The following is a 23,747-nucleotide window of genomic DNA, read 5'->3' as shown; positions in this document are numbered from 1 at the left end:
AAACAACTTATATGAGGCCTACAAAAACCATAGGAGTTTTGTAAAAAAATGATTCATGTTAATTACCTAATTTAAGATGACGAGTTTCAGATATCACCCTAGAAAAAAAAAGTAAGTATGGTCAAAAGTTACGGACATGTAGGGCTGTAAATGAGCCAAGCTAGATTGGGAGCTCTGCGGCAGATTCATCTTAACAAGCTGAAATGCCGAGCTCCAGCTCCTCTCATAAAAAGCTCGAGTCGGTTCATGGCTTGTGGGCCAACTCGTTGATTTGAAAAAAAATATTTAATTTTATATTTTTACACATGTTGGAAAAAATAAAAACTAAGATTTTTAACATACACATAATGCATCAATTATAAACAAAAGAATTCATAATTTATTTATATATTAAAATTTGTAGTATACTTGTGGGTTATGATTTATATATTTTAACATTTGAGCTGTAATTAAAACGAGTCAACAAGCCAGCTAAACAAGCCTAACGAGCCAAGCTTACCTTGGCTCGGGCCCGGCTCGTTTGCAAACAAGCCAGTTTGAAACATCTTTTTTTAGTGAGCCGCGAGCTTTTTAAGCAGCCTTCCCAACATGTGAGCTCTCATGTCATTGTTTTGACCGGGTTACATTACATGGAATCCGAAGCTTTAAAAACCGGTTACCAACTTGTATAATCAAAGGAAGTTTTTCTTAAAACATAGGGGAGAAGGTGATTAGTTTTAGTTCATAAGTGGTTCCCTTTTCTTGTATGCTTACTACATTTGCTCAATCATTATATCTTTTCAACCTACTTTTTTTTTAATTGACAATGTTGGCGGTATTGCTGAGATGGCATGTACGAGTCATAGAATCCGTGAGAGGACTACTGCTCATGATGTTGCCGACACCACTACCGCCATTGGAAAGGTGATTATTTTTTTATACTGCAAAACTCTAATTATGTTGATTCTGATGGTCATTTATTTAGATTTTTTATTATCTTGTAGGGATTTGCTACTGTCAGCTGCACTGGTATCATTAGCACTGTTTGGGGCTTTTGTGAGCTGTGCAGGCGTCAAAACAGTTGATGTTTCAACACCAAAAATCTTTATGGGTCTAAACGTTGGTGCCATACTGGTTTTCAGCCATGACCATGAAGAGTGTGGACAGTGCCGCCTTGAAAATGGTGGAAGAAGTTAGGCGGCAGTTTAACACCATACCCGGTCTCATGGAAGGCCTTGCAAAGCCTGATTACACCACATGTGAAAATCTCAACTGATGCATCTATAGGGAAATGAGTCCACCTCATGCCCTTGTGATGCAGACTCCTTTGATTGTTGGCAGTTTTTTGGAGTCGAGCCTCTTTCGGATGTAAGACGTCATCATTCGCCCTAACAGTATCGCTCATGACGGTAACATAGACGTATGACAGATAGAGAGAGCGTTGATCGGTTACGGAACATCGATGGCGATAGGAACACCTACGAGTTTGTTACTGTCACACCAATCATATTACCGGCAGTATTGTTTGCTATTTTGACAGTTAATCGTTGACGGTGAATATAGGGGAAGATGATTATTTTTTGATTGGATTATGAATCTGAAAGACATGGTATGTTTACATTTGTGTGTTTTGAAGAAACAATCTAACCAAGTAACCGTAGACTTTATTTGCATGCTTGTGACCTTATAGGTTCTACGGCTATTTTTCGTTGAATGGAATAAAATGCTAGAAACCCGGAATGGGTTATGGTTACTAATATATACATCATAAATGAATCTGGTATTAGTAGGCTCACCCGCTGCAACGCGCGGGCATTCCTACTAGTACTAGTAAAAAGGTATACATCATTGTAGAATGTCAACTAAACATGAATTTGAAAACCCTAGATCTATATGACAGTTATGCTTCGCGAGTTTTCACATGGACCTTGATTTTGTCACGATCATATGGACGTCGATTTTGTCGCGAGGGTACTCGAGGAGACTGTGAATATCCTTGAGATAACTGAAGACTGAAGTGCAAGGATTTCCTTTTCATTTCTTCAGTGTTGTATATATTTGTTATAAGAATAACCTTTTAAACACTAATACTATCTTTTCCTGTTATCAGATCTTGTTAGCACATTAAAATACCAAGTGTCTAATATTATATTAAGATGCTCCTCTGCATATATTCTCTTGTATTAAATATTTAATATATGAGCCACCATAGAACATTCTTTATTCTAAAGAGTTAAATAATTTTAGTGAAAAAGTATTCAATGTTTGTGGGAGTAGTCCTCATTTGACCATCTCTTACAAATGTCATGTTGGGATGAAAATAGACTCACATGGGTCAAATAAACACAACATTGCTTACATTTGAATGAAAAACAATGCAAGAGGACAGTGTGCTAAAACTAACACCATAACCACTTTACCCGCAACGATTTATTTACCCAAAAAAAAAAAAACATAACACGCGGTAACTTGAAAGACATTGTGATTTGCGAGCAAATATGATGTTAAAACACAACAATGGGTTGAATTAGATATTGTAGATCCAATGGCTTTTTAGCATCCTTACCCACAATTTAACTCAAAATAAGGTTTTTATGTGATGTTAACTACATGTAGGTACCAAAAAAACCGATTGTACAACATTTTAATGCATAAAAACACCCACGGTACACAAGACATACGGCTGTGTCTCACCCTACACATAACGCCAGCCTCTGCGCCTAAAGCGCGCTTTTTAAAACCAAGGTGGTTATATGACAACACTTCAAGATCTTAAGGTGGCGCTTATGTACATGCAGGTCAAAACGGGTCAAATTATGTCTGGGGAAGATTCGAAAAACTGACCAAAAGCGTGACGAAATTATGAAAGGTTTATTTGATCAAAAGGCTGAATGAAAAAAAGATTAATGATAGTAAGATAATTCCTGAGACCAATATACCCTAGAATATAATCATGTTCATTTGCACATGAGTTGATTCCAGGAGTGCATATTTTTGTCTGCTTCCAACATGCATCATTTCACTACTGAAACTAAAACAAAAAAAAGACACCCAATTTAGTAGAAAAGATGATGTGCCATTTTGTCTCAGCCAGCAGAAATATTCCACAAATTAAGAATCATTAACAAGAAACCACTAGTTCAAGAAACATCAGATAGATTCATTAACAAGAAACCATTACTACTAATAACAACTATCGATAGATTCAAATGAAAATCATAACCTAAAAAACTACAAACCAATAGGTGACACATTCAAGTTACGACCTGCGAATGACCCTGTGTTCTCACAACCACAAGATGTACAAAATATTGTTCCAAGAAAATTGTATGCATCTTACCAGGATAGTTTTCTCAAAGCATGCAGTCGGTTCTTGCGGGTAATCTTCTGAAGAAGTTGAGCGGGACAGATGGCAGCTTGTGGCGGAACCTCGGGTGTCTTAGCACATAGAAGCCTGTTAACAGAGCCACGACTTGAAAAGGCGTGACATACAAAACAATAGCAGCGATTAAACAGAATATGACGAACAGTGCGGTAGCTCTCGGGTCTCTCCAGCTGAGTAACGACTGAAGTCGTTCTCCTTGTGTCGCTAAATCACCAACCACGGTTTGGATCCTTCCGGATATACTCCGTAAACGATCATATCTCATTCTGATGATGTCAGCAGGGCGAGAAGTCGGAAACGTGTCGAATTCTTCATCGAGTTCGTCAGGGTGAGCACCGTCTGCACACGAGAGGCGAGTGTCCATGTGGGGCGGGTTCTTCGGTCTCCATCGGTAGTACCAAACGCCAATCAAGAAAAGATAGAGAAAAATCGTCGGCAAAATAAGCTCCGGATACAAAACCAATATCAAGAAAAGAATGTGAATCAGAACCGTAGTGATCGGATTCTTCCAATTGCATATCTGATCAAACCATTTTCCAACCGCAATCAAACCACCGAAAACCCCCATGATTCTGAAGAAATTTGCTTTACTTCTTCTCATACTCCACATGTGTGACCCGACATCGAGCATATATTCCACGATCTCTTTCCGTAAAGGCGGCTCGGCTCGGCTAAGCCGCATCGACACGATCTGAGTGGCTTGGTGCCTTAAGCTGTCGAGTTGGCTGACGGTTAACGGATAAATGTAGTGCATTTTCGGCAGCAGCGGTTGCGAGTACATGTGCATCATGTTTAGCAACGACGAACATGTAAACCTCACGGCTAAATGAATCTCGCCCATCTTTTTCACCCCAGACGGATGCAAAACTAAAAGCGGGTACGAATGGGTGTACACACGGTCAGTTTCGAGAGTTGATAAACGGATCCTGACCTTACCAATTCTTGAATCCCGTGCCCCGTTACCCTTATCCCCGCCTTGCAGATGGCAGTTATCGAACACACCAATGGTTATAACTGTGCACGGATCGAAAACTTCCCAAGTATACTGCTCGTTCCATTTCGGAGTAAAACTGTCGATTATTGTTCTTGTTCGGACCCACTTTGTACCGTACTTAGCCACACAATACGCATCTGTTGTTGCCCTTCCGTCTTTTGTCTTCATCGGTGTTAACCCGTGAGCGCTCAAGATTCCCACTTCAAGGACACCGATGCTGTTCTTCCATAACTGTTTAGCCGTAGGTCTAAGATCGCTACTGTAGTGAGTAGATTCATCAAGAACGTGATAACCGCCTTCTAAACAGATCCGTAAATGAAGCCTGCTAGCAAATTTCACTTCTTTCTTCTTTTCCCCGTCGATCATAATGTGTTTTTCAAGATTAACCCACTTGGAGTGAATCGGTTTATGATCTAGCCTTCGATCGACGTACTGTAACGGAATCATAGTCATTCCGAGACTCTCGTCTTTATTAGGCGCAACCCTATCTTCGACGCTCAAAATCAAGTGTTCTTCGAACGGTTCTGCGGCTACGAACATCAAGTCTTCATTCCACATAGGATTTATCGACTTGCTCATCGATACTCTAGTCCGTAACGCCTGGTGTCCAAGCTGTGCCTTCACGAAAACTTCCGGAAACCTCGTTCGATCACTCGGTATCAAATCCTGTGCTTCGATCACGTTAACTCTAAGATACCAAAGTTTCGGCGAAAGATACACTTTCGACCGGATATTAGCAAGTGCATCCGACCCACCGACAGTTGCAGCATCCGAATGCCACGCTTCCGGAAAAGCTTCATCTGCTTGAGTACCCCACCACACGGCTAACATTATCTCTCCTTTCAGCTTCATCCCTTTTCGATCTTCCAACCGATACCATTGCGGAGCTAGAGGACTATCCGGCGGGACCCGCTTCGGAACCTCGGAAAGATCAAACAACACCCAACCCATGAAATCGTCTTTCATAAGATCTTTATCCTTCACGGCAACCTCGAGCATCGTCGACTGAATCCTATCTCGAGAAAAAGCAAACACTTGGTTCCATTCCGGGTTCGACTTCTTCTCGAAATGTCGAGTTGTTCCCTTATAGTTTCCTAACCGAACTTCAGCATACGGGTCACAACTACCCGTAACATCCTTAGCGGGTAAATCTCTCGCTTTCACCACACGAACGTATAAGTATTGCATTTGTTCCACAAGGTCATATGTGCTAGTGAGCTTATCCCCTGTGATTTTTCCACCGCCAAGATGCGGTTTCGTCTCCTTGAGGGAGAAATCATCAGGAGGTGGTCTGTGCATCATCTTGATTCTATCTCAACTGTAAAAAAAAAATCAAAAGTTTTATAAATTCAAACTATGAAACTGAATAACTAATAATAAGGCTTACATTACTACTAAACTAATGGAAACTAATAGCTAACAAAGTTAATTTATAACTTTATACTCAGATCCTAGTGTAGCTTGTAAACATATAAAGAAAACTACTAAAAAAAGTGATAAAAATAAAATATTTATTAAATAAAGATTAATACCTGATGAACTTTAAAAAGTTGAGCAGAGGGCTTCAGATCTGAGTGCTTCTAGCCTGTAATCAAAAAGTAAATCAAAACCCTAAATTAAAAACACACAAAACATCAGAAAAATACTAAATTTCAGCTAACTAAATCAACCCACTAGAAAAAAATTAAATCTTTTTAAAAAATAATAAAGAAGAAAACCCTAGAATCACAAGAATGCATGAATCTTTAAAGAATAATAAACTTGCACATATATATTCAAGAAAGAATATAAACAGAATGTGTATATACTATATACCTTACTGAGAACAATAATGAAAAAGAGATCCCATGATAGATCTGAGTGGATTCTTGAAAAGATTTATAAGCTAATTCACCGACAGTTTAAACTAGCTTTTTTCGATTTCTTGAGGGTTTAGATTCATTGGAATAAGGCAAAGATTTGAGAGGAAAAAGGTAGAATGGTGACAGATGTTTTTAGAGAGAGAAACAAGGTTCTAGAGTGAGAGAGAAAAGCGGAGGAGGAAGAGGGTGGTGGTGGGTATGTCTGTCTGTGTTCCTGTCTCTTTAAGGAAGAGTGTGGATTTGGGTTATTTGCAACTTGGGGTTTTAAGTTTGTGATTTGTTGTTTATGGGCCCTTGGTTGTTGTAAGTGTTTGCACTTGAGACTGTTTTGTTGTATGTATACGGTAGCAAGGTTGGAGAAGTCGCCAGTAGACCGGTGAGGTGGGACTAGCACTTACTCGGGATTAATCGGATCGGATTTTTTATACGAAATTTCCAGTTGTATGTATATATATACACATTTTATAGGTAAATATTTTAAGTAGACAGGTTTTAATTGTTCCTCAACTGATTTTTGAAGTATACAAGATTAATTGTTGGAATTCACATGGTTTGATTGGAAACTGGCTAATTTACAAGTTTTGGTCGGAATACACATGTTTTTTGCCAGGGAATCTAGCCAAAGTGGCCGGTTTTTTGGTCGGCCGGCTAGGTCCAACTAGAGCCGACTAGCAATTAATAGACTGATTAATGAAAAATTACTCAATTACTAGCTGACTAGCAATTAGTCATCGACTAGTCGCGATTTTTACAATATTGTACAGTAGATTCAAACCTGGAAAAGATATAAGGGAAACAATTATTTGTAGTGGGTTTTTTAAGGAATTGGAAATTTTAAGAATTTAATTTTTGATAAAGGTATTTGGATATCGATTTTAGTTAATTTTATAAAGTTTTCTATAGTTGTATTAAGATGCTAGAGAAATGAGTTATAATTTGTGACACATTCTAGTTCCAAGGGGCATGAAGCTAAAATGTTGTATGTTTAGTGATACATGTATCGAAGGTGGCTATGAAACGATGATAGTCGTTGTTACGTGGCTCATATTAACCATTGAAAATCATAATCCAACAATATGTGAGTACATAGTTAGTATTGCTTTTACGACTGAAATTAATCATCTAAGTTTTAAATCTTAATCAAGTTAATTATATTATGCATATGTTTACATATGGTTAACTACACATAAACTTCGAGGCGTCTTGGGCAATGGTAGGAATATCCGATTTTGGATTGATCCTTGGGTTTCTCAGATTCCTTTAAAAAGCCTGTTTCCGGATCTTTTTCGGTTAGAGTCAGAAAAGGATTGCAAGGTTTATCATAGACTTGAGTTGCAAGATACTGTTTGGATGTTGTCTTGGAAGTGGCGGCGCCTACCTAATACAGATATAGAGGAAGAACAATTGGAGGATTGTGTTCAGTTGATCGAAGGTATTGCTTTAGGGGCTAACAATGATCCTTGGGTGTGGGATTCGGCTTCGGGAGAAGATTTTTCGATGTTTCAAGTTCGGAAATGGCTGGGCAGCGACCGATCTGTTCAGCTGGCTTCGGCTTTTGAATGGTGTAAATGGCTCCCGATTAAGTGTAATGTGTTTATGTGGCGTATGTTGATGGATAGAATTCCGACTAAAAAGGCGTTACAGAGAAGAGGCATTGATTGTGGGGATTTAAGGTGCAAGTTTTGTAATGAACAGGAGGATTGCATCGACCATATTTTCACGGCGTGTATGTTGACGTGTGGTGTTTGGAATGGGATTGCTTCTTGGGTCAATCTTCCTCAATTTTATTTCTTTTCTATAATGATATCTTGCAGATTTATTCGTCATCCGGATGGTCGAAAGCGAAGAAATCAGCGTTGCATGGTGTTCTTATTTTGACGTGTTGGCGGATTTGGAAGGCTAGAAATGATCTCATCTTCAGGGATATTCGGTGGAATGTGGTTGAGATTGTTTCGGACATCAAAGCGTTGGGTTTTATTTGGTTTTCTAGTAGATTTAATAAGGGGTTGTTGGGTTGGAAGGATTGGCTTTTGTTTTGATGTAATGTAATTCTTTGGTTAGGGGGTCTCCGCCTTGGAGATTTTTCCTTCGTTTTGTGGTTTTATAAAATTTGCCTTCCAAAAAAAAAAGAGTTAATTGCCATTTTAGTCCCTGTGGTTTGGGCCATTTTGCCAATTTAGTCCAATGGTTTCATTTTTAACATTTGGATCCAAAAAGGTTTCATCATTGCCATTTTGGTCAAACTGACTTAACTCCATCTATATCTGTTAAAGCTGCCAAGGGCATTTTTATCAGATATGGATGGAGTTAAGTCAGCTGGACCAAAATGAAATGACAAAAATGCCCTTGACAGCTTTAACGGATATGGATGGAGTTAAGTCAGTTGGACCAAAATGGCAACGATAAAACCTTTTTGGATACAGATGTTAAAAATGAAACCTTTGGACTAAACTGGCAAAATGGCCCAAACCACAGGGACTAAAATGGCAATTTACTCAAAAAAAAGTACACATAAACTTCGAGGTGATGTATGTCACAGATAAATATGACATAAATATGACATGGAAATATAAATACAGCTTGCTAAAACTTTATTTTTTATGATATAATATTTGCTTTCGCTATCGCGGTTTATTCATTAGCTCTCTTTTGTCTATGGTTTTCATCTCAAAAAACGGGAAAATAGGCAAAAGATTACTAGATCAAGAACAAACTTTCTTGAATACATAACTACTGTTATTCATTAATCATTACTATCGTATTCATAAGCTGAAATCGTATATTAGGTGAAAGTGAAATAAATTAAGTAAGAGGACTGTTATTGATATTAAGTCAGAATACAGGGTGTCTTGGGGGCGATAAACATATTTAAGTTCACTAGGTTTTTGCTAGAGAACAATGGTCAGTCACTATTCCACGTGCAAAGTCCGTGTCGCCTTCAATTTTATTTTATTTTATTTACTTTTTTTAATGTTGTGTGTGCGTGACAAAAGAAAGGATTTCAATAAATTAGTTAAAAGAATTTGGTTAATAAATAAAGCGACTCGATGAACTAGTATTTTAGTGTTTTGTTTATAGATGCATCATTATTATTATTCAAATTAAATTACACTGTTAAATAACAAATTAAATTAAAAATAGAGTTAAATGTCATTTTAGTTCATGTATTTGGGCCATTTTGTCAGTTTAGTCTAAAGATTTTATTTTTCGACTGTGAGTCCAAAAATGTTACATTGTTGTCATTTTAGTTCATTGGGTTAACTTCATCAATTTTTCTGTTAATGAGAAGGATAATTCGATCATTTTATATGTAATTCTGTTAACTTGAAGGACAATTCGGCCATATAAAATGACCAAATTGCCCTTCTTGTTAACATGAAAAATGGATAAAGTTAACCCAGTAGACTAAAATGGCAATGGTGAAACCTTTTTGGGCCCACAGACGAAAAATAAAACCTTTAGACTAACTAGCAAAATGACCTAAACCAGAGTAACTAAAATGACATTTAACTCTTAAAAATAAATACCATTAACATGATACAAACAAGCCAAGCCAAACATGAATTTGAGCTCACTTAGAGCTTGGTCGGTTTGCTTAAAGTGAGCTTGAGTTCGAGCTCACCTAAGATTGACTTGTTTAGGTTTAATTTACAGAGTGATTATAACAATCTATTCAAGATTATATAAAATATTACATGTTAAAAAAATACATTTTAAATTAAAGTTAGTAAAATAAAAAAAATCAGTAGTGTCATATTATCATAATGTAAAATCTTGATGCATTTGGTAATTTTGAGGGTGCATATCCCTTATTTGTTATCTATTTTTTCATCAAAACAACTAGACTCTTACAAAATCACCACCATCCAACCATATTTCTTATACGTCACCGACTTTTTTCAAATTACTAAACTTTTCATTTTAGCTCCTTCAAAGTCTATCTTGTTAATTATAAACCCCTTGAACAAAAATTTATCAAAACTCTACAAAACAAATATAAAATACATCACTAAATGTTATAAACTAGACTAATCCCCTGCGCTACGCCGCGGGAATTCAGTCACTATCGATTCATTTTGTGACAGGAGCAATACAATGTCGTCACTCGGTATAGCAACATAAAAAAAACTCTAAAAAAACAAGATCATGCCATTACTAAAACAACACATACACATAGAAAACACATTACGTCTAGTAATGTTCAACCCGCACTACACCGCAAGAAGAATGTATCTTAAAATATTATAATTTTTTAAAACAAATTTGGAAGGAGAGACAACTACATAAAAGTTAGAAAAAAGGAATAAATAACTAAAAGATCTTTTGGAGAAAAAAATAAGACAGTTTACTCTATTTGATAAATATTGAGATTTAACCAGGCGGGATTCAAACCTGGGACATTTGTGTTGCTGACATGCAACTGGAACCAACTGAGCTGCATCAGAACCTTATAGATAGTTGGCGCATTTGTTTTTATAAGCTATAAATAAATCGGAAAAAGACAAAAAAAATAAATAAACAAAGAAAACAACCAGGAGGTGCCACTCTAAATGCGTTTTGACAAATGTTATAGATATACAATTTGGGTCGTATTAATCATCATTAATATTAAAAATGTACTTTAATTGTCAATTATTTTTTTATACCTTTTCAAAGGTCACAAGATCAACATCTTCTAGAGGTAGGCAAAAAAACCAGTAGGGAACCCAAACCGAAACTTAAAATCAAATCGGTTTAGGCGGAACTAGTTTGTAACCGGTTAAACAAGTAGGTTTGGGATCCCCTTTATTGAAACCGATTCAAACCGAGCCAAACCAGCTAAAAAACAGAAGCGGTTTGAAACTGAACCAATCACTTTTTCTTCGGAGACCAGTTTGGAACCAGAACCGGTCTGTTTTGACTTTTGTTGACGAGAACCAAAACTGCTTTGGAATAAAAAAACTTGCGCACGCTTTGGAACCAGAACCGGTCTGTTTTGATGTTTGTAATTAAACCCCATGCTTAAAGATGAGAAGTACAGCACTAACTGATCATCAAAACCCCAAAAAAAGTTACCCTACTAGAATGATGAACATATACATAATCTCAATCTGTGCCTTCCATGTGAACCATGTACACACATTGCCTGTTGGAGAAATTCAGTTATACAGTTGATCAGAGCTAAACGGATTCTGTTATTTAAGAAACACCAGTTTTACATTACATGCACACGACGGTTGTATCTATCATCATCCTCTAGAAAAACCCAAATCCCAGCACAATCCAAATATATTTGCTCAAATGGAATTACATACTCCCAAAAAGAAAAACCCACCTCTTTAAATGCACACACATAAAAAGCACAAGAACAAAAAACAAATCGAGTTACGGTACATCAAATAGAATGAACTTAAGTAAGATCATCGTCATCCTCTTCCTCCTTGGCCTTCAGCAACAGTTTCACTCTCAATAGAAGGGATGTCTTCCACTCGTCCTAAATGCCAGCCAATAATGTTAATATGTCAAACTTATATGTCAAATTCTGATACACACACACACACACACACACACACACACACACATATATATATATATATATATATATATATATATATATATATATATATATTCAGTCATAATATCTAGGGCTGCTTTGTTAAGGAAATATATGCATTCACGAACTGTTCATGAACACCTACCGAACAAGGTTTTTTTGTTCGTATTTGTTCATTAAGGGAATGCGGGTGTTCGTGTCCGTTCGTTAATTTTAGGTAACGAACACAAACGCACGTTCATGAACACAAACGGGCATATTTTTAAAAGGTATGTAATATATTATATACTATACAACACACTAATATTTATTAAATAGTTTATTAGCTGGAATTTTGAAGTATTTAGAAGAGATATAAAATTAAAAAACCCTAATGAACTATCGAACACAAACGAACATGTTACCGAACGTTCACGAACATAAATGAATGAACGCGGCCTACGTTCATGTTCGTTCCTTTAACTATTTATTAAACAAACGAACTCAAACGAACTTCCCGCTAAACGGTTCACGAATTGTTCGCTGAACGTTCGGTTCACGAATTGTTCCCGCAATAAAGTTATTATTACCAGCTTAGTCATGCTGTCAAACTCCTTGACAGCATCAGTGAACTTTGCAACATCTTCTTCGTCCATAGCAGCAGCCAAATCCTGCCATAAGACGGAAAAAAAAAAACCTTAAACCTGTTACACGTTTTGTCCCAGAACAACAAACAAGTTTTCAGTAACATACCGCGAGCAATTTGTATTCGCGTGTTCCTGAAAACGTGGGGTCCAATTCCTGCATAAACAATTGACATTTTCAGTCAACAGACCAAAATTTTGTAATGAACAATTAAGACGTTTGGAAAATCAAAGTTGACCTGGTAACGCTCCAATGCATTTGTGATTGCAACAACATCGCCTTTACAGAGTTGGCAAATGCCAGCATTCAGTAGATGCCCTCTAACACTGTATTTTAGCAAGTTATTGTTGAGCGACTGTCGTGCTATGTCTTCGTAAATCTCTATAGCTTTCTGATACCTGGAGACAAATTGTGAGGTTATATTATATATACTATTAAACTATAAATTATTAGACTATGAGCCCGTGGGCCAATATGCTATTTTGTCAACATCAAACAACTTTATCCCCTCTACTTTAATAATAAAAAAATTTAGCCCCTCAACTTTAGTAATGACATGTTTAACCCCTTAACTAAAACAGCTTTAGCCCCTCAACTTAAATAATAAACAACGTTAGCCCCTCAACTTTAATAATGACATGTTTACCCCTTAACTAAAACATCAAACTTCAACTCTTGCGATTTGCTTATTTTTATTATTAAGAGGATCCATACGGATAAAAGGTACAACTTACTGTTCCAGTTGAGCTGAAAATTGTGCGATTTTCTGTTTGCACTGGTTTGCAGAAGTTGTCACTTCTTCACCTTGGAAAAGATCGGCTGCTTTATCATAGTAAGCTATGGCTTGCTCCAAATTTTGCTCCTGTTCGTATAATTCAGCAATTTCCTGCAAAGAGCGATGACAATTTACTAGTTACCTTTACTTTCAGATTTTTAAATTTCTTGATATTTAAATCCAACACTAGCATTAAGCCACCGCGTTGCGGCGAGGTGTAAAACCGTGAAAAAAGTAATGTTGAAACGTTTTATCGAATCCGTGGGTTGAAGGGGGTATCGGACCACGCTTTGCGGCGAGATTGTTAAACAGAACGGAAAGCAGACATAAAAACGTTCAGCCACGCCACAGTTATCGATAGCGAATAGCGATCAATACCTACCTATATGCAACGTAGTGATCGCGACGAAATAGCGCCCGCTATTTCATGTTTAGCGATAAGGTAGTAGAAAATTTTAAAAATAAAAATATAGCTATTTATAATTATATACATATATTATAATGTTAGTTTTATACTTTATATGTATAGATTTGCAAGTTTAAGAACCAGATGTAAACTAGTGAAGATAGAGGGGGTTAAATGTTAAAACACACAAACTAATTTCACTCTTTTTATGTAAAAATTTACAAGTTTGAGGGGTTAAATTGTAAAACTACACAAACTAATATAAACCTAAAATAGCTAATTTGTCACCCCAATTGTAACCTCCGCTGTCCAGATCCGTATACGACGGCCATGAAATTACAGAATAGCAGTGGGAAAACTACTATGAACGTCATCAAAATAAGGTATCGCTTCTTTCTTTCCATCAATTTGAGCCTTCGGTTTCCTTCTTCCTCGTTTCTGGCAGAAGTTGCAGCACCGGCACCGGAATTTGCCGCCAGACGTCGCTATTTGATCGATATGTGGTCACATAGTACCTTATAGCGGCATATGGCCGCGTCGCTACGCTATTCGCGATTGCGTCTGCTATGGACGCTAATGATAACTATGAACCACGCATGCCTGTTGCGGCGTGTTAACGCGCAAAAATTAAAACATGAAAAATAATAACTAACTCGACTTAGAACCCGCGTGTTGCGACGGGACCGTTAAACTGGGACAGTAGACATAAAAAGGTTGAACCACGTAAAAACGTGGAACCAGCGTGTTAGCTCGCAAAATTTAGACCAAAACGTTAAACGGAAAATTTGTAATAGATGAAAAGTATAGGGGACTAAAGTTGAAAATGGAAAAGTGTTGGGGTTAAAAATGATAAAAGCTTTATGACAAATTTGTAAAAGATGAAAGTATAAGGGTTAAAAAGAAAAAAAAAATAGAAAAATTAAAAACGAATAAACAAAGCACATTGTACAAGCTCTAATGCATAAGAAAGTTGATATTTAATATATATAATGTATAAACTATGCTGGCTAAACCTAAAAAAAGGAAGAATCAATAAATCATATGAACTGACTTATATTTCGAAATTGAGAGGGTTTAAAATTTAAATCATGAGAAAAGTTGATTTATAGTAACATGATAGCACGCCTGCAAACATATGATGTACCTTGCAATATCTGGCGGACATGCTGAGTCTTCCAATTTCCATGAACAAATTCAATGCTTGCTCTAGGTGAGCTATGCACTCTGCACAAATTCAACAAGAAAAACAATGGATAAGTTTTTTAAAAACGCAGATATAAATTTTTACTTTTGAGTGGCCGATATTTTTGAAGCAAATAAAAAGGCTAAACCAGATCAAACGGAAGATAGAAACTTAAAACAACTTTATTCAGATTACCAAATTGCAATTGATTTGTTTAAGTGGATGGTAGATGAAATATGTTAGCAGCGGTGATTTAAACAGATGCAACCAACAACTTTATGCATGCTTACCCTTGGTGTTTGTTTTCTTGTATGAATGAGCTGCATCAGCATAAGCATTCGCAGCTTCATGTTTGCTATCCATCTAGAAAACATAAATCCATAATTAAAATGGGTTCGTCAAACGACGACATGATACAAGTGGGACAATCAAATGAGCTAAGAACACGAGCATTGAGCACTTACTTTCAGATGGCACTTCGCCAGCTTGACATATACAGCTCCAGCTTGGTCCCCTGAAAAATTATTTGTCAAGATTAGCATGTTCAGCATTCTACTCATATACAAGGAAAAACGACTAAAGCAAACAAATACAGGCCACCAAAACGAACATAACTGCAGATTCTGGGACACATACTCTATCATCAAAACATAAGGAAATCGCAGCATTTACTAGATTTGATAAACTGAAGATTGAAACACAAAATAAAGCATAAGAAAGAGTAATATGAATGCTTGGGCATTGATACTAACAAGATTTTGCGAGCTTGTAACAGTTGGCAGCTTTTTCATACAAATCGCCGGCATCTTCATACTTTGACCCAAAAAATCCCCAGCCGTTGAGCTTCTTCTCAGCTTTCTTCTCAAACTCCAGGCCTTTTGCTATTTGATCGGACATTCTCACCAAGTCTTTTTCCTAGCAGGATGTTTATCCTACTCTGTGAGTTTGCAGACAAAAGAACAGTAAAAAGACAACTTTCAGGTATCAGAAAGAAGAAATATACACCAGCACCAGTACATTAGTTATGCTACTTACTAATATCTGAAAAAAAAAAAACAAATAAAGATCAACAATTAATTTTATGTTAATGAATAAGCAGAGTTATATGTACCAGGCACCAGCCCGAGTTCGAAAACAAGAAGTAAAGTTAAAAGACTCAGCAGCTTTGTTGGATACAGTTATGCAGCCATTAATCAATATTAGTCTTATAAAGGATATTGATAACAGATAAACTGATCACTACAGCATATGCTCAAGTTACCAATTCATCTTACTCGGTTAATATGGCACTTTCACTGACTGTTATAGTGTTATGTTTCGTAACACTTCACAATTGACATAATACAACCAAACGAGATAAAAACACTAGATAAATTACGGGAACATGGAGTTCAAACATTCAAGATTAAGAGCAAAGATCAAATCAAATGGCAAACAAATTTGCTACTTTCCATCACAAAAACATTTCTCAGTTCATCCATACCCAATAAATAGTTAACTGACTGCACCACACATCACACTTCTGCGAGCCCAAGATTCTTTTCCCACTTCTCATATTTCACCCCGTCGAATTGTACTTCTTTTTCGCGCTTCTCGTATATCAAAATATCGTTTTTATAATATTCCTAAATCTTGATTACTAACTATTTAATATTTCCTTTATTCGACCCGTGTAATACTAGTTTCTAACCTAGCAATGAAATATAAAAACATATGTAAACTGGTACACCAAATTAAATGTGCGTCTACAAGTATCAAATTTCAATTACATACAATCAATAAAACAAACTCAATTAGTAACAGATTCAAAAGCAGTAGCCGATAAACCCTAACACGATGACAAAAACAACTGATCTGAAATACAATACTAATCAGTCTCAATAAACACGATCAGATACTGATCAAACGTCAATTGAAGAGTTTTGTAACGAGTGAATCAGATAAAGTTAATCGAATTCATCGTAGACCACAAAATCAACAAGTGTTTGTTCATGTATTGGGCATCCATGATGAAGAATACTCACCGGTGATTGCGGAAGAGATACGACGTCGTTGATGACGAGGAGGAGGAGGTACCGAGATCTCGTTCCTGATTTGATTTGATACGATAAAAAGAGATGAGATGGTGGACTTGGTAAAGATTTTTAGGAGAAACGGAATTGGGACTTCACAAAGATTATATCATAAGTTTCGTTATTGGATTATATCATAAAGCCCCTTTTTTAGGCGTTATGCGACAAATAGTGAAATACGTAAGGTAAGAGAAGGGTTTTATGGTGCTATATGTTATAAGAGGGTGTAGTGGTAAGAGGGTTATATAACCCCTTCAATTATACATACATATGTATGTATATATATGTGTGTGAGTGGGGGAAACATTGTGTAGAGGATGACGCCGCGAAGAGGATAACAGGAGATGGAAAAACCCACCCCATAGCGCCCGCTGTAGTGGTGTTGGCGGAGCTATAGAGGCGCCATGCTTGAATTTGCCAGGAGGTCGAACCCCACTACGGGTAGCCTAAGAAAAAGAAATGTGTAACAGTTTTCAATAACACCGATTTTGAATGGTTGAACACACAATTATTTCCATGTAATTACTTTAAAGCTGGTAAGATTTCCTGCGCTCCGCGACGGCGTTTTAGTTGGTGTTGGTTCGATTTGTTACAATATTGGTTATGTTTGTTACAATATCGGTATGATACCGACCCTTGGTATAATAATTGAAAGAGATATGCTTAGGAGGATACTGACAGGTGTTTTACATTGATCGTAATCGTAGAAATGAATATTGGTACTGACACCGATGTTGATTGGCCGGTATCGGTTCGGTTAAGCACGGTATCACTACCATATCGGCGCTCGCCATAGCTTGTATACTGTCACGTCAAGAAAACCATAAAAAACGAATGCAATGTCGGTACTAGTGTTATTCAGACGATATCAGGTCGGGTTTCATGGTAAAGAATAAAAAAAAACAACTATATTTGACATGTTCGGATAAAACTTATATGGAATCATAAATAAAAGTAAGCATGTCGCAACTGTTTATTAGAATTTTTTTTCAAATGTTATATTATATAACTAAAATGAGGAAAAGGTAAACATTATCATTTTATATAATAAAAAAAAAAGAAAGAAAACTAACCACGAGATAGATTTGTGCCTTAATTACTTGTATATTAGTATTTAGAACTCGATTTTAAATAAAGTTTATACATATGCGTAGATAAGACTAAGAACATTACTCAAAATCTTATAAACCGTCTTTTTGCAAAGTTATAAGGGAAAAATAAATTATGATAATTAAATATTACAATTATAAAATATATACAGAAAAAAACCCGCCTACTAATGCCACTGATATGTGAAATTTAGTGTAACAACCCGAACGTTCGTGCGTTGTTACTACTCGTTATACTCGTTACGCCTAGCACCAAAGATTCGGATCATAATATAGCTATATCGCATACATCGCTATTTCGCAAGATTTTCGCATATTACGCATACTTTATCGCTATAACACATCACATCGCACGTACTAACACTCACGATGACGTCGAGTGAGGACCTATTCTACCCTCCTCGATAGTCGTGATGTGTCGCAACGCAACGCATATTCGAAACGCGCAACTCGATTATTGCAACACAGACTTTGAAATGTGGATATTTATACGACCCTTTGTGACTAATTATAATAAATATATGAATGTTGGTATGAAGATGCGTAACCAAACTATCGCAAAGCTTAAAGAACAAAACGAAACATCGAAACGCAGTTCGCCGGAGACCACCGATCGAGTGACTGATCGATCGGAGGGCCAACCGATCGGATTGCCACCCGATCAGATTGCTAACCGATCGGACGGCCAACCGATCGGATTGCCACCCGATCAGATTGCTAACCGATCGGACGGCCAACCGATCGGATTGCCACCCGATCAGATTGCCAACCGATCGGACAGCCAACCGATCGGAGTGCCACCCGATCAGATTGCCAACCGATCGGACAGCCACCCGATCGGATTACCAACCGATCGGACAGCCACCCGATCGGATTGTCATCCGATCCATGGCACTCCATCACCTTCTCTCCTCTTCACCTATAAATAGCCCTTGTCACATCACTGTTCAAGTGATATGACAACTCTCACTCGACCAGCACGCTTTGGGGCTATTCCCTCTCAATTTCTCGCGATTCTTGTAAGTTTCAACCTCAAATCTTGTAATTCTATGATCTACATGCACCTCTTCATCATTTTCACCTTTGAATCTTAACTTTTAACCGTGAAACCAGTGGATTTGAGGTGTTCTAGGATGATGTCATCATGGAGTTCTTATGAACTTCAAGTCTTGGCCTCATTCCACCAAAAACAACTCAGACCTGAATGATTTCCACATGATTTCACAACGATTTCACATAGATCTAAACATTCTTGAGTTAAAAGGATTGAAAGAAGCTTTTCCAACTCTCTTTCAACTCTTTTACACTCACATGCACTCAAAACCGATAGAATCAGAGCTCGTTCTGATCTTCTACTCTTTCTTAGTGATGTGTCAGCTCAAGATCTGAGTTCTATTAAAGAGACTACCGATTTCGGGTTAAACATGAACAACCGTCTCGAACAGAGGACTGATCGGACTAGGTTGATTCCTGTTCGATCGGGTTACTTGAGTCTTGATGGGGTTTCTGTTGTTTGGCACGATGACATACCGTCTCGAGAAAACCGCAAAACTATCAAAGCGACCAAGTATCAAGACGACCAGGCCGCCGGGACAGATTGTCGTCCGATCGGCTTGCACTTGGTTACTCACTTAAACTATTATTTTAACTTTTCAAATTTTGAACGTCAAACGGATTGCCATCCGATCGGATTGCCATCCGATCGAACAACCATCCGACCATGTGATGTTTGATACTTCAACACTTAAACAATTTTCAACATGTTCAATACATAGTCAGTTCCAAACGGATTGCCACCCGATCGGATTGCAATCCGATCGAGTGACAAACTGCTGTGAACTTGTTCTCACTAAGTGTCCTACTAATCGGATCGTCACCCGATCGGACCACCGTCCGATCAGTCGACCTAAAAGGTAGAGATATTTCTCTGTTTTCAAAATGCTACAACGAAAACTTCAAAATACAAACCATCATACACAAACACATCCTTACCAAACGAGGTGACAATCCAATCGAATGGCCATCCGATCGGATGACCATCCGAACGGATTGCCACCCGATCGACTGGCCATCCGATCGGATTACCATCCGACACTTGGTTCATCACCACTGTTTAACGCACTATTCAATGCTTACGCAATCAATAAGTAATCAGGCTAATCTCAGACGCACTCCCTTCAATCCAACCAAGTTGTGTTTGCTTGCTGAGCACCGACTGTGAGTATACTCGAACCCCTTTTTATCGCATTTTGGGTGTAGCATACGTTTCTATCAAATCAAATTTATCAAAACGAATTATTCAATCAAACTGTTATCACTTGCGAATAACTGTTATGCATATTTACACGTGATGCTAGTTACATATGTGTTAGGACTTATACTCGCAAGGTCCCGCCTTAACTAGTATAGTACTATAGAACCCGACAGGGTCTAGTTAGGATGAATAGCAATCGCAATCGCAGCTTGAGTGACTTAGCTGGTAGTATCTGTCTTGTATGCATGTATGTTGAGGTATCTCGTTTATGTATTTGGTAATTCGCAGCACTTTTAACTATTTACGCTACTCTATCAAAACTTGTATACTCGCCAATACTTTTGTATTGACGTTGTTTTAACGTATGTTGCAGGTCTAGTCGCAGTCTACATCAAATCAAGCTAGGAAGTCTAGAAACTCACCTAAAATCTAGGTTGTCGGATTTGAATTGTTTGAGAGGACATGAAATTCGTGACAGCTTATGTGGTTGTAAATTGTTTATTAGTATGGGATAATGAACGCATTAAATACTGTCACAATATAGTTGTTGTGGATTCTCTTCAGCAATCTGATTCGACTAGTGTCGCGCCCCGATGATTCCGTCATCGGTTTGGGTGTGACATTTAGGGGTGAGCATTTGTTATTACTCGACCCGACCCGAGAACCGACTCGACCGTAATATCATACCCGATTTACACACCCTAAATATAGGGTCGGATCCAGTTATTTATTATATCGGGTATCTCGGTCGCAGGTATAATACCCGACCCTATATGTGTCTCATGTTCAAAACCCATGAGTTGAAGCCACTGTACAAAGAAACCATATGAACGACATATAATGAATCATTAAACTAGGGTGTATCATGTATGGCATTTAGGAATTAGGTAATGGGGTCCTTAATTTCAATCCATTCAATCAAATTAAAGGTATGAATTCCATTACATTGTTTTTTCCTATGTTTGAATTTCTTTAATTGTTATTCATTGTCAATTGTGAAGCCTACTTTGAATTTATTTTAACGACCTGTAAATACCTTTGTGATATATAATTGTTTATGTTTCATGACAATTATTAAATTTGCAAGTTAATTAAGCTTTATATATTGTTTGTGTTTCATGATAATGTCTAATATCCATAGTTAAACTCTTTGCATACCAAGTGTTCGTTAACATGTCCTAAAGAAATATTTGACAAAACATGTCACCAAATGTTGATGTGTGTGATATATTTCCTATTTTCATTGCCAAACGCTGAAAACATCAAAAGATGTAAACAAAAACTTTATAATTCAAGTATCCAAACATCCAAAAAATACCAAGGAATTTAAATATAGGGTAAATTACTTTTTAAGTCCCTGTGTTTTAGTGGTTTTAACTAGTTGAGTCCAAAATCAAAAAGTTTAATGACCGGAGTCCCTATAAGCATTTTCATTAACCATTTGAGTCTTTTTGGGTCCAAATTTTAACCTTTTGAGTCCAATTTTTTGGACTCAAATCGTTATAAAATGAACAAAATTGGACTCAAAACGTTATAAAATAAATGACTAGGGATTCGGGGCGTTAAACTTTTTGATTTTGGACTCAAGTGGTTAAAACCACTAAAACATAAGGACTCAAAAAGTAATTTACTCTTAAACATAATACCGAACAAACGTAAGTTAATGATCAAAAAAGCGAATGATGAATGATGGCTTGTTTTTGCCATGAATTAGTTAAGTAGGTAATAAAAAAATCATATCTCAAATGGGCTGCTTATACTAGCCCATAACCTAGAGCCAAAAGCCCGAAACAAAAGAACCTATCTGTTACATCTTTAATAAATTAGTTCCAACTGTTTGATCTCGTTTTTTACCCTGTTTTTGGACCAACCCAACCTGATTAAGTATAAATATTGGAACGGATTTTCAACCCTACTAGATTCGGTTCGATCCGGTTCAGGTGTCTTTTCGGGGCGGTTGTCGGTTAATATCGGTCCGGACCTATTTATGCTCACCGTTAGCGAAATTGGTATAGATAATGTAGAGATATTACCAATCTTCTAATACTAATAAAATAATCAAGTTAATGTCACATGACATTCTCTTCTTAAATTTATTTTAATATCATATGTCATTTTCTCCTGTAATAATATAAAATTAATGTCACATGACATTCTTTTCTTAAATTTATGTAAATATCATGTGACATTCTCTCCTTTATTATTATTATTATTATTATTATTATTATTATTATTATTATTTCTTTTTTCAATTCATTAATAATATTATTACCTATTAATTTAATGTTGTTTGATTTAATAGATTTAACAGATAAATTCATCCATTTAGTTTAAATAATCACTTCACTTCACTATTTTTAATATATAAACTCAAATCCGAGTGTTATTATTTTATATATTTTTTGTGGTGTTGATATGAAATATTAATGCATATAATTAAAAAAATTAACGTTTTTAATAACGTAACACCATGTTTCTTAGACAATAACAATTTTTTTTTTCAAAAGGTAAAGAAATCATTTAATTATATTTATACTTGATTTACGCAAAACAGATAAAGTAAATAAAACCATATACTTATCCATTTTAAGAAACAATAAAATCATAGATAATTTATATATTATTTAATCATAAATTAGGATTAGATATTAGTGAATTAATAATATCATTAATGAATTGAATGAGAGAATGTCATGTGGTATTATTTGAAGTCTTTTATTAGTAATATCATTAATGAATTGAATGAGAGAATGTCATGTGGTATTATTTGAAGTCTTTTATTAGAATTAGATATTTATAGTTATTTGTTATTATATGTTTAGAAATATTAGATTATTAGATATTTATTAATCTAAATCTAATAAAAGAATCCAAGAAACTCCAGCTGTCAACATTTCTCTTCTCTATTCATTTAAATGCTTTAAATGCCACGTGGCATTTTCTAATGCTTCGTTCCAAACCCTAATCAGCGTCAACCTCGTCACGTTCACAACCGGCTCCCTCCCCATCACCATTGATTTGCATCTCCATCTCTCCCAAACCCTAATCAACCCTATCCACGACGAAGATGAAGTTAGAGAGACAAACATATACAGAGAAGAGGTGGGATTAACAGGGGCTGTCGGGACCTTCTGTTCGTGGCGTTCTCCTAGGCGGCGATGGTGCTGTTCTGTACCTCAAATTGTCGTATCCCTACCATCACCCTACATATTGGGTCTTGATCTATGGTATGTTATAGCTCTGGTTAACTTGCCTCCCTTTTAGACGAATGATTCCACATACCCCTCTATTCTGGTTTTAGGCCGTTGGTTTGTTTCCTTTTTGACTCGATGATGGTGGGCATTTGCAGATCTGAGAGGTGAATTTGATCTGTAGTCTGATGATGGGTGTAAACCCTAATTTTTTTAGTTCGGTTTTGAGATGCTGATTTTGTTCCTGTTATTGACTAGATGATGGTGAAATTATACTCTACTGGAATTATACTCCGCTGAGCACAAGAAATGCCGTTTATTGCACCTATGGGAATATATGTTTCCAGTAAGACTGTAATGTTGGATTTGCTTAGAGAGAA

The 23,747-nt window shown here is 36.6% G+C and overlaps 3 protein-coding genes and 1 pseudogene across 3 annotated transcripts; 2 read left to right on the top strand and 2 right to left on the bottom strand.

Annotated features, from left to right (window-relative positions):
- The first annotated feature begins 221 nt into the window (after positions 1–221).
- LOC110865296 lies at positions 222–1,539 on the top strand (annotated as a pseudogene).
- Positions 1,540–3,079: 1,540 nt separating this feature from the next.
- LOC110865291 (FT-interacting protein 3) lies at positions 3,080–6,439 on the bottom strand. The gene is made up of 3 exons (XM_022114536.2): positions 6,174–6,439; positions 5,891–5,943; positions 3,080–5,676 (listed from the first exon to the last, which is right to left on the bottom strand). The coding sequence occupies exon 3, from the start codon at positions 5,658–5,660 to the stop codon at positions 3,333–3,335; it is 2,328 nt and encodes a 775-aa protein (XP_021970228.1). The 5' UTR covers positions 5,661–5,676; positions 5,891–5,943; positions 6,174–6,439; the 3' UTR covers positions 3,080–3,332.
- A 1,131-nt stretch (positions 6,440–7,570) lies between these two features.
- Positions 7,571–8,259, top strand: LOC110944652. The gene is made up of 2 exons (XM_022186304.1): positions 7,571–7,987; positions 8,035–8,259. Exons 1-2 carry the CDS (start codon positions 7,571–7,573, stop codon positions 8,257–8,259), a joined length of 642 nt encoding a protein of 213 aa, XP_022041996.1.
- A 3,115-nt stretch (positions 8,260–11,374) lies between these two features.
- Positions 11,375–16,928, bottom strand: LOC110865290 (alpha-soluble NSF attachment protein). Its single transcript, XM_022114535.2, has 10 exons — positions 16,766–16,928; positions 15,494–15,678; positions 15,206–15,255; positions 15,032–15,104; positions 14,703–14,782; positions 13,112–13,263; positions 12,616–12,775; positions 12,486–12,533; positions 12,323–12,403; positions 11,375–11,693 (listed from the first exon to the last, which is right to left on the bottom strand). Exons 2-10 carry the CDS (start codon positions 15,636–15,638, stop codon positions 11,610–11,612), a joined length of 873 nt encoding a protein of 290 aa, XP_021970227.1. The 5' UTR covers positions 15,639–15,678; positions 16,766–16,928; the 3' UTR covers positions 11,375–11,609.
- Positions 16,929–23,747: the final 6,819 nt, after the last annotated feature.

The sequence above is a fragment of the Helianthus annuus genome, chromosome 6 (assembly GCF_002127325.2).
Source record: "Helianthus annuus cultivar XRQ/B chromosome 6, HanXRQr2.0-SUNRISE, whole genome shotgun sequence".
Lineage (NCBI taxonomy): Eukaryota > Viridiplantae > Streptophyta > Magnoliopsida > Asterales > Asteraceae > Helianthus > Helianthus annuus.
This window is presented reverse-complemented; position numbering and strand designations above follow the sequence as displayed.